Raw genomic sequence first — 11,190 nt, forward strand, 5'->3', positions numbered from 1 at the left:
CTACGGCTTAGAATATCACATTGATTCTTATTCTAGAAGAATTATGACATGATAACTCTGAACTCCCTTCTTGAGCGGAACGCCTCGGGAATACGGCAGATCTATTTTTCCTTGGCATACCTCCCAGCGCATCTCATCACCCAAATCTCCAATATCCAGAACAATCTGCGCTCCACCAAGACTCAAGTCAGATTATATCGCTTCAACAACTTCAATTAGACAGTCGATTCTCTATTCATCAAGATTCAGGCTTCAACCGCGCCATTCCCTTGTGAGATCGATACTTTCCCTTCCATCTTCACCAAATTCCGAGCTTTTTCGCATCAACCATCACGAGAAACTTAAACGAGATATTCAGTTGAATCTACCACTTATAAAACGTCGCAATGGGTTGGTTATGGTCTTCAACACCTTCCAGCGAGGATAAGTCAGCAGCGCCAGTCACGGAGACACCTCCTGTAGCATCAACAACCACAACCACAACCACAACTTCAGATCCTTCAACATCAGCCCCATCCAACTCAAATACCGATCCCGAAATCCAAAAGTTCATCGACCTATTTGAAGCTGAGAAGAACGCCAAACCTTCCACAACAGAAGACCAACAACAACAAACCTCCTCATCTTCCAAAATACCATCATGGCTCTCTCTCAAGAAATCCACGCGCTCATCCGCCCCTACGCCCGCCGATATTCCTCCCCGCGACGCCCTCTCCGAAGCCCTGCTCCCTACAGACATGTCCTGTCGTCAGGCCTTCGACCAAGCATGGGCATGCAACTCGATGGGTGGACAATTCAATGCCGTGTATCGCTACGGTGAGATGAGGTCATGCAGTGAGCATTGGGATGACTTCTGGTTCTGCATGCGTACCAAGAGTTACTCTCCTGAGATGCGGGAGAAGGCTATCAGGGATTATTATCGTGCGAAAGAGTTCACAAAGTACGGCCCCGGGAAACCGAGTAGTGAAGATGTCTGGGAGAGTAGAGAGGACAAGGTACCAGAAGGGACAGTATTTAATGAGCCTGTTGAGCCACGAAATTGATCAACTTGCTCTTGTATTAATAGAAAAACTCCCAATATCTCAAACAGGATCTGTTATTATCCTCGAGCGGCTGCCAGAGGTTGCTACCTTTTCCTGAGAATGTGGTTCGAATCATCCAGACCATTCACAGGCTTCTCTACAGCGTGTTGTCAACACAACAATGATACTTATGATAGATAGGTGCCGGCAACATATTAATACCTCTTCGTATTTATGTCGAAATACGTTCTTCAGATCCTTCTTGGACGTATTCACGTGAGCCCAAACATCATCATATCCAACTTAGTCATGAAACTAATCAGCTTCATGACGAGGACCAATAATGGAATGGCAACACTAAGGTTCTGATGACCAAGACTGTATAATAGGCCAGTGCTCTATCAATCACAAGCAATGATAAACATATCACAAAGGCAAGAGGCAAAGTAGTTATTGTGAATATCTTGATTCATCGATTCATTAAAATACATTGGGTAAAAACCACCGAGCTTTTTCATAACCGTGAAAGTCGCAAAAACAAAACAGAAAATCTAATCTCATCATATCATCCCATGAGACCCCTAGCCTCCGCATTGTATCATTGGACACATGACAACTCTAGAAGTCGAGACTGATGTTGTTGGGGTATCAAAGAATTTAGTCGACCTCCTCGACGGTGGGACCATCGTCACCACCAGCACCGGGAGCACCACCAGGGCCGCCAGCACCAGGGAAGCCGCCGGGACCACCGGGCATGCCGCCAGGAGCACCCTCACCACCAGCTCCGTAGAACTTCATCATGATGGGGTTGGCCTTGCCCTCAAGCTCCTTCTGGTGCTCCTCGTACTCCTCACGAGTAGCCTGCTGGTTATCGTCGAGCCACTGGACGACCTTGTCGATCTCGGCAGTGAGAGTCTCCTTGTCGCTGGCCTCGATCTTCTCCTCGACCTTGGGGTCGGAGAGGGTGTTGCGGAGAGAGTAAGCATAAGACTCAAGACCGTTCTTGGCAGCAACACGCTTGCCCTCGGCCTCATCCTCCTCCTTGTACTTCTCAGCGTCGTTAAGCATGCGCTCGATCTCCTCCTTAGACAGGCGGCCCTTGTCATTGGTAATGACAATCTTGTTGGACTTGCCAGTGCCCTTCTCGACGGCGGAGACGTTCATGATACCGTTGGCATCAAGATCGAAGGTGACCTCAATCTGGGGAACACCACGGGGGGCAGGGGGAATACCAGTGAGCTCGAACTTGCCCATAAGGTTGTTGTCCTTGGTGCGCTGACGCTCACCCTCGTAGACCTGGATAAGAACACCAGGCTGGTTGTCGGAGAAGGTGGAGAAGACCTCGGACTTCTTGGTGGGGATGGTGGTGTTGCGGGGGATGAGCTTGGTCATCATACCACCAGCGGTCTCGATACCGAGAGAGAGGGGGGCAACATCGAGAAGCAGAATCTCGTTGGTGGCCTTGCTGGAGGTGTCACCGGAGAGAATCGCAGCCTGGACGGCGGCACCGTAGGCAACAGCCTCATCAGGGTTGATGGACTTGTTGGGCTCCTTTCCGTTGAAGTAGTCGGTGATGAGCTTCTGGACACGGGGGATACGGGTAGAGCCACCGACGAGGACGATCTCGTGGACGAGGGACTTGTCGATCTTAGCGTCGGTAAGGACACGGTCGACGGGCTGGATAGTGGATCGGAAGAGATCCTGGCAGAGCTCCTCGAAACGAGCACGGGTGATGGAGGTGTAGAAGTCGATACCCTCGAAGAGAGAGTCGATCTCGATGGAGGTCTGAGCAGAAGAAGAAAGGGTTCGCTTGGCACGCTCGCAAGCAGTTCGGAGACGTCGCAGAGCGCGGACGTTGGTGCTAAGATCCTTCTGTAGAATGAGTTAGTACAAGTTCTTGAAGGTTTGGTCATAGGCAAGGGTGCGATGTGGGGTATTTAAGAGTGGGTCTTCTAAGTTTATGGAGAATTTATGATGGAGGGGTCGAGTTTTGACAACCTCATCAAAAATCGCCAAAACTCATGATATGTTTTGAGGAGAAAGGAAATGGCAATGAAGAGGAAGACTATCGTACCTTGTGCTTTCGCTTGAATTCGTTTACGAAGTGGTTGACCAGACGGTTGTCGAAATCCTCACCACCCAAGTGAGTGTCACCGGCGGTAGACTTGACCTCGAAGATACCCTCCTCAATGGTAAGGAGAGAAACATCGAAGGTACCACCACCAAGATCGAAGATGAGGACGTTGCGCTCGCCCTCGACCTTCTTATCAAGACCGTAGGCAATGGCGGCAGCAGTAGGCTCGTTGATGATTCGGAGAACGTTGAGACCGGCGATGAGACCAGCATCCTTGGTAGCTTGACGCTGAGAATCGTTGAAGTAGGCGGGGACAGTAACAACAGCGTTGTTGACAGTCTCGCCGAGGTAAGACTCAGCGGTCTCACGCATCTTGGTGAGGATCATGGCGGAGATCTCCTCGGGGGTGAAGGTCTTGGTCTCGCCCTTGAACTCAACCTCGATGTTGGGCTTACCACCCTTGTCGACGATCTTGAAGGGGAAGTGCTTCATGTCGGCCTGGACCTCAGGATCGGCGAACTTGCGACCGATCAATCGCTTGGCGTCGAAGACAGTGTTCTGGGGGTTCATGGCGACTTGGTTCTTGGCGGCATCACCAATCAGACGCTCGGTGTCGGTGAAACCGACGAATGAGGGGGTAGTTCGGTTACCCTGGTCGTTGGCGATGATATCACATCTGGGGAAAGAGTTAGTGTCATACTCCTAATGCAACTCATAATGATTTTTTGATATAAAACTTACCGGTCCTCACGGAAGATACCCACGCAAGAGTACGTGGTACCCAAATCGATACCGACGGCGGGAGCCATTTTGTGTGATGTGTGTGGTGTTGTGTGTAGAATGCGTAAAGATTATGTCGTAGAGTAGGAAGAAAAAGGAAAAGAAAATCGCAGTTGCTTCAATGGAGGATCGCGGTTATTTGAAGACTTTTGAGAGGGTATTTGAGTGTGATGATGTTGTGAGAAGAAAGACGGAACAGAGCGAGTTGAGCAAAAGGATCTAAATAAAGGCGGGTGCCAAGGTTCGACGCGGTTCTGCGCTGTTCCAAAGGAGCCCACTTTGGAGAGCTTCTCTGGTGTTGCAGGGGGGTCTACCACTTTCTGGGCGCTGCTAGGCGTTGCTGGGGGGCGTGCTTTGGAGGGGGCGAGGGGTCTGAAGAAGCGTCTAGCAGCTGCGTGCACCTGGCAGACAGGCAGATCTGGGTTCGCCCCACTAAAAAAACTGCGTCTCCCAAACGATGCGCAACCTGAGATGGATCTTTGATTGCTTCTGGCTGATTCCTGATGAGGTATCAACACACAAGATCTCATCGTGTTTATTCCCGTAGCTTCCGTCTCTTCTCTCCAGATCTCACAGCTTCTCCTGGTACCCAGTGTCTTGTGCCTGATGCCCTGTGCTCTCATCTTACTGATGTCATGTCCTCATAAACTTTTTGCTTCCCAAATCTTCCAGCGCGGGGCATCCGGGCAGGGATTAGAGCTTCATGTCCTGACTACATTCCTTGCAGTGCAAGCATCACCCAGACAGCCGTACTGACTACTTTGCCCCACTACTCGACCTCATGTTGGACGGGTAGCTCCCTCTTCGTGCCCCTCCTCAGACGGCGCTCCCTCATCTTCTGTCGCTCTTCTCTCCCTGGGGTTTAGCACTGCGAAAACTCTAGGTTGCCTCTTCATTATGGAGCGTCATAACGGGATCCGGACAATTTTGTGGCAATCAATGGGAAAATTCTGATAATCGAGACTTTGGCAAAGTCGGTTTACTGAGATTTGCTCCGAAAGAATCAAGAATGCGCCTTTCGTCCAGCCAGAGGTCTTTGATGCCTGGTCATGGTATCCAACAGACAGCGTATGTCCATGTGTTGGCTACCGCTACTTGAGTTGCTTCAACTGATTGGAAGCGTGTATTCGTGATGCAGCAGGCCTGTTTTCCTGCTTGGTGATGCTTCAATAGTGGTCCACGTATCTACAGTAGTATCATTCATTATCTTATCACAATGCCATGGCCATTAATTGAATACATCAATCGCATGGCGTTTCTCAGTCAGATATCTGCCTCCCAGGCATGTAGAGTGACCAATGCTTACTGCGCGATTCATCATCCCCAACAACCCTGCCTGTATCTCGATCGTAGTCTATCAGGCCGAAATCGATATGACCTTGTACCAACCAGCCAATATTGAAGCTCAATTGCTCGCCGTATGTCGATAACCGTGATGAAAGCATATGACCTTTACGCAGTTGACCCCATTATTTTTCTCCGGGTGGATCCAAATCTCCAAACTCTTCCTTTGTTGTCTTTCGTTTCCTTTGCCTCCATCTTTTCAACAAACTGACTTTGTTTTCCTAGCGCTTCCACGGCTCTCTGCGCATCCACTTGGGCTCACAAGATCCCAGGGCTGAGGCGTGGCGTAGGAATTCAAGGGGCCCCTCTGCCCAGTTTAGCTGTTTATCTGGCAATGTTGGTTGTCAGGCAACCGGTAGAACCCCTGAGGCCCATTTCAAGCTAGCATGTGTAATCAGTCTCGTCGTTGGGCTTTGGGTTTCACAGCGACAGCCTCATCAAGGCACCGACTGTACCTTACAGCTTAGGCACAGCTGGTAGACAGGTAGCTCAGAGCACAACAGCACATCCTGACAGGGCAATCGTGGTACCAATCGTTGTTTATGCTGGCCTCATTTCGATATCTTCCTCATTCTTCTTCCTTCTCTATGGGGCAGTTGCCTCTCGGCTTCTGTTCTCGCTTGGAGGCGACCCCGAACAATTGGATCGTATGTGGGGTTCCATGTCGTGATTAGCTCCATCTAGAAACCGGCTTGTCTGTGGTTGCATGGTTGCATGGATCCACGCTTCCTGACTTGCGTTTACCCTGGAGCTTCCGACACCCGTTTTGGGACATTTAGACAGCATTATGATGAATGATATCCTCAAGTCTACTGATATTTCTGTGATAGATCAAGATTGGACTAATGGGTTTTCGAATTGGTTGGTGCTGTGATATTCCGTACAACTCTTTTTGCAAATGTTTCTTCAGGCGAGACCTATCGCCGGATATTTGATATGACGCTTCAGCCGTGATAATTTTAGACCCATGATTTTGTTCAGAGTCCATTACTCAGCGTCAAGGAACGGCAAAACTGAACCGAATATAGGGATATAAGCTCAAGGCATTCACTAAGAGTCAACTTGATACTGTAAACTGCCATCAAGCCCGTTATCCGCTGCATCGGAAGCAACCACGCATTGGAACAGTTATGACATATGTAATGCAACTGGTATAAGTCTCGAAAGCTCTATTCTAAATATACACTATCCCCACACGTCGAGATCCGTCTGAACGCATGGGCTTCCCGTCCCCTGTCGGTATTTGCTAGAAGTGCCCAATGGAGGTAGAGCTCATGTGAGACTATAGACTAAGGTATCTATGTGGTTCTTCTCGTCTATTCACCTCGCTTATATTCAAGGCCCTGAGACTATTGCCTTGCGATAAACCCCGGCAGATCGTGTTCTTCGATCATCAGTATCGACTTATCCGCCATCCTCGAACTTGTCTCGGTTGCTGATCCACCCAAGAAACCATTCCATATCTTCTGCATTACGTTATCTGTACTCAACAACTTACTTCCTTTCAAAGCCTCCTCATCCTTTTCACCTACCACCAGCAGCACCTTCTTCGCAGCAGGGAAACCATCGACAACGTGCCACAAGCATCCAAACACCTGATCACTTTCCTGCTCCGCGTAGCCGAGCTCCGAGAGAACGCAGGCGAGATGCTTGACCCTGTGGGTGTCTTCACGTCGCAAGAAATACACCATTGCCGAGTTGAAACCGTAGATATCATATGCCTCTAGTTCACCTGCAAGATATACAGCGTCAAGGGCGAAATTGAACCAGACGCGCGGCGGTTCAGATACGGGCGTATCTGAAAGGAGCTTGGATATGCGCCAGCCAAAGGCAAGCTCATAATGCTGTAAGGCTAGATATCGCGCCTCGCGGTTGATGTGCAACAATACAGGCACCGATCTTCCATGCGACCGTTGATTCAACTCATAAAGTCTCTGATCAAGCCGCTCATCGCGTTGAAGACAGCAGACGACGATAATGCGGGGTTGAACGAGGCATGACCATATTCGTAGGCGCAGCTCAGGCGGTAGTTGTGCGAATTGAGGAAATGCGGTGAGAGTGGATGACGAGTTGACTTGTGAGGAGAGACCATCGTCAAAAGTGCGAAACTCGAGCCAAAACGTTGGATTTGGGCTTTGCTCTTCCTCGGTATCGATATCGCTCATATTTATTATTGGTTACAAGGGTGTCGGTCAATTGGTTAAAAGAGGTGGACTATACGATACGATATGAGCTGATTATAGAGGATATAAAAGAATGATAAAGCGAATGATCTGTGATGGTTAGTGGGGTGAAGAGAAGTGAAGAAAAGAGAGTGTTTTCCTGCAATATTCCTAGATTCAAGGTCAGGCGATTTATCTCAGCGAATCACTGTTTGGTTTCAAATTGGATCCAGATACGCGCAAGCCGTTGGTGATTCGCGGATATGAACGATCACCTTCGTCCCTATTATTTCAAAGAAACTTGATTTCATTCACAAGGCTCTTCGAAACTTATCCTCTTATATAATTTAGATTTATTCGATTATCTCCTGACCGACAGTGATGCGGCTCGTGAACCTCACTACCCCTTCACCAACAGCTAGAGTAAAGAATCATAGTTGAGAGAAACCCGAGATACATTTTTGTATCCATGGACAATATAAAAGCAATACGCGGCATAAAATAATTTAGTAACATGAATCACGTTCTGGAATTGTATGCAAATACGACAGTGATGGCTCGAGACACTCAGGCATGGGCCTGAACGATGATGATTTAGTCTAATCCAGTTCTATATTCATATAGGAAATTCTAAAAGCTAAATTATATTCTAACTGTAGTATCTTCTACCCGTCTGAAGCTTCATCTCTCCATACCCCCAGGGGCTTATACCTGAGGGGAACCCTGCAAAGGTCTCGAGGCGTTGACGCTCTGATCAGAAGCTACAGCCTCTGACCATGTTCCACTGTGTGAGCTGTTGAGCCTATATGCATTCTTCTCGATCTTCAACTTTTCCTGGCCTCGTACCAGCTTGAGCAGATAAGAGCCCTTCACCACGATGTCCGTAGGACCATCCTCTCCAGGGGGGCCTTGTCCGAGCTTGACGTTTCCAATGAACCAAGTAATTGGGAATGCCTGATACTGAATCAGTTCCTATCCAAGATATGAAAAATTCCAGAACTTACCAGTGCGACGAGAGGAGTAATGGCGACAAACGCCCAGACAACACCCATCTTGGCTTGATGAACAGCCTGTTCATTTGCTGCACCACCAGACGAAGAGTGTACGCTGCTGAAGTCGCTATGAGAGTCGAGCCCAGAAGTGTTGTTGAAGACTGTAGACATGATAGTCAAACCGATAGTACCGCCAAAAGGGATGGCAACTGCCATGAGTCCAATGACGGAGGCGCGCAAGTGTCGAAAAAGACCAATGCCATGAAGTGGCGAAGCCATGAAACGCATACCACTACCGCAGCCAACAAGGGCCATCATTCCATAGATAACGCTCAGTCTGTTCGCGTAGATAGCCCATGCAAGAACGCCCAGACCGACAGCTTCGGTGAGCGTTCCCAGAAAGATACAGGGAAACGTCATGCGTGGCCACTTGTTGCACATGAAGGAGCAGATATAAACACCAGCTTTGAAGGTATTAATACGTAATTCAAGTCACAAACATCATATGAAACGAACCTCCAAGACCAGGGACAAAGTAGAGAAGTTGGACACCAGCCTTGTCAGAGTCGTAACCCTAAAGACCATTAGCAAGGAGTTCGTGTGTTGATTCGAATAAGACTTACCCTGACTGCAATAAAGTAGATGTTACAGAAATAGAGTACCTTGACAAGTCAGAAAGGGAACGACCAACGGCAAACGATAGTCTTACAGCGTACATGCCAATTCCTGTGGCACACTCGCAATAAAAGAGAAGTCCGATATCACGATTTGAGATTAGTTCCCAAGGGAGCATTGCTCTTTGCCAGGGTAGCTTCTCGGCCATGGTATTTCCAGGGGAAAGGAGATACTCCCAGTAGCAGAAAACGCCAGCAAAGATGATACCAAGCACCAGAGGAACAATGACAGCGGGTGATGACCAAGAATATGTTGCGCCACCCCAAGTCAAAGCCAGAATAACGAGACCAAAGCCAAGGATGAAAAGAAGCTGGCCACCAACATCAACAGTCTTGAGTCGGGCAACGAATTTCGTTCGTCGGCCAGTTTCAGCTGTCTCGTTGAGCTCAGGGATGGGTTGAGGACCGAGAAGCTCCTTGCGTAGGACAAAGAAGACTATGATCAGAGCGACGGCGGCAATAGGGAGGTTGATGGCAAAGCACCATCTCCAGTCGGCATTTGTGAGGTATCCTAAGCTGATGTTAGCTGTATTCAAAGATTGAACATGGCTTTAAGTGGTCTTACCACCGATGACTGGGCCAAGTCCATACGAGACACCACCGACGAGTGAGAAAATAGCCCAATTCTTTGCATTTTCTTGCAAAGAAACTCTATCGGCAAGAATAGTGCGAACAACGACATTGAGGCCAGCCGCAGCGAGTCCTTGAAATCCACGACCCAGAAGCAGAACTGGGAATGCATTTGTAGGGGCCCCAGTACACAGCGCACTACCAATGAGCATGAGAATAATGGCAGCATTGATAGAAGCATTGCGGCCAAATACATCAGCCATTTGAGCCCAGAAAGGGATGAATGCTGCAGATGTGAGGTTGAACGCTGAGACGATCCAGTTGAGCTGTGAGATCTCCCCAAAGTCCGACGCAATCCACGGAAGAGCACTGGCGATGCTGTTTCAAAGTGTCAGTTTCATTCTGCAATTTTCGGGTCTTTCCATACATTGTCGAGTCGAGTGCTTGAAGGGCAAAGGGTGCCACTAGGCCGAGGATAATCTTCCATCGATATATCCTTGCGGCCTTCTTTTCTGATGCACATGCAACACATTTCCCAGACGAAGACTCATACGCTTCCATATGTCGACATTGTGGTTGTTGAGGTGCTTGCTTAGTAGCGTCAGATCCCGTTTCTTGCAATTCCATGGGCGCCTGTTTGCGCTGCTGGTTGGCCTTAATGGCCTTTCGAGCCAACGAGATCATAGTGATATAGAAGATGTAAGAGGAGCCGATCGAGGGCCGTGCCAGTTAAAGGCTGAGGTATCGTTCACGGTTGAAGAGATTGAGTATTTGAGGAGAAAATTATGATGTTCAACTCGAGATTGAGGCATGAAATTTGTTGATATTTATCCATCTTGGAGGCACCCTGAACAATATTGGAATCTCCATAACTGCTAATCGTTCGCATTCTCTCCTATCTACATACGTTACAGCTTGCGTAGAGCGTGGGTCGAAAGGGCGAAGCATGCAACTCACAAAGACAAGCAATCGAATGAGGTTTCCTATTCAAGAGGAATACGAGAAACTAAAACCAATAAGAAGTGCCAAAATGTTCCAACGCGGTGGGATTATTTGTCCGTAAGTTGATGCGAGATGAGGTTCGTAGGGCTGTGTTCGAACCGGGGATGTAATCTCGAATGGCTAACTAGAAACGTTTAGTGCGTTGCTCGAATGGCTAACTCTTATGGGATATATTGTTCAACAATGTTACGCCGACTCACTTGGGCATCTCCATACGAGAGCTTCATAATGGATTTTGCTACTATAATTCAATTGTACGGGCTACGGTATATGATAAGTTATCGCACTCGGAAAAGAGAGCCATCAATCATCATGACTGGCTAGTTATGTGTTCAATATTTCAATTTCAAGACACAGGGGATCACAAAACATCACCATGTAGGGTTTCCAAACTTTCATATGGAGTAAGCCATCCAAATTGCATTTCAAAAGAAATGTGCGGACGGCCAACCATTTTAACAAGATTGTCGGCGCCGGACCGATGCCTCTTTGCATTTTGCCGGCAGCGGACGGAGCGGAGCCGAAGATAGAGGACGGATCCGTGTTTGAGGACAGCCGAGACGCCGGGTG

General features: G+C 48.5%; 4 protein-coding genes across 4 annotated transcripts; 1 reads left to right on the plus strand and 3 right to left on the minus strand.

Moving 5' to 3' along the window:
- Positions 1-101: 101 nt before the first annotated feature.
- On the plus strand, positions 102-1,370 carry FOIG_01334 (uncharacterized protein). Its single transcript, XM_031198136.1, has 2 exons — positions 102-1,298; positions 1,346-1,370. The coding sequence occupies exon 1, from the start codon at positions 387-389 to the stop codon at positions 1,041-1,043; it is 657 nt and encodes a 218-aa protein (XP_031073903.1). The 5' UTR covers positions 102-386; the 3' UTR covers positions 1,044-1,298; positions 1,346-1,370.
- FOIG_01335 (hsp70-like protein) lies at positions 135-4,122 on the minus strand. The gene is made up of 3 exons (XM_031198137.1): positions 3,838-4,122; positions 3,097-3,772; positions 135-2,894 (listed from the first exon to the last, which is right to left on the minus strand). The coding sequence occupies exons 1-3, from the start codon at positions 3,903-3,905 to the stop codon at positions 1,680-1,682; spliced, it is 1,959 nt and encodes a 652-aa protein (XP_031073904.1). The 5' UTR covers positions 3,906-4,122; the 3' UTR covers positions 135-1,679.
- A 2,183-nt stretch (positions 4,123-6,305) lies between these two features.
- On the minus strand, positions 6,306-7,800 carry FOIG_01336 (uncharacterized protein). Its single transcript, XM_031198138.1, has one exon. The coding sequence runs from the start codon at positions 7,383-7,385 to the stop codon at positions 6,570-6,572; it is 816 nt and encodes a 271-aa protein (XP_031073905.1). The 5' UTR covers positions 7,386-7,800; the 3' UTR covers positions 6,306-6,569.
- Positions 7,801-8,087: 287 nt separating this feature from the next.
- FOIG_01337 (uncharacterized protein) lies at positions 8,088-11,101 on the minus strand (the record flags this gene model as incomplete). The annotated part of the gene is made up of 7 exons (XM_031198139.1): positions 10,046-11,101; positions 9,614-9,996; positions 9,084-9,559; positions 8,998-9,036; positions 8,891-8,948; positions 8,387-8,838; positions 8,088-8,336 (listed from the first exon to the last, which is right to left on the minus strand). The coding sequence occupies exons 1-7, from the start codon at positions 10,300-10,302 to the stop codon at positions 8,088-8,090; spliced, it is 1,914 nt and encodes a 637-aa protein (XP_031073906.1). The 5' UTR covers positions 10,303-11,101.
- Between the last annotated feature and the right edge of the window lie 89 nt (positions 11,102-11,190).

Source organism: Fusarium odoratissimum (assembly GCF_000260195.1).
Source record: "Fusarium odoratissimum NRRL 54006 unplaced genomic scaffold supercont1.1, whole genome shotgun sequence".
Taxonomy (NCBI): domain Eukaryota; kingdom Fungi; phylum Ascomycota; class Sordariomycetes; order Hypocreales; family Nectriaceae; genus Fusarium; species Fusarium odoratissimum.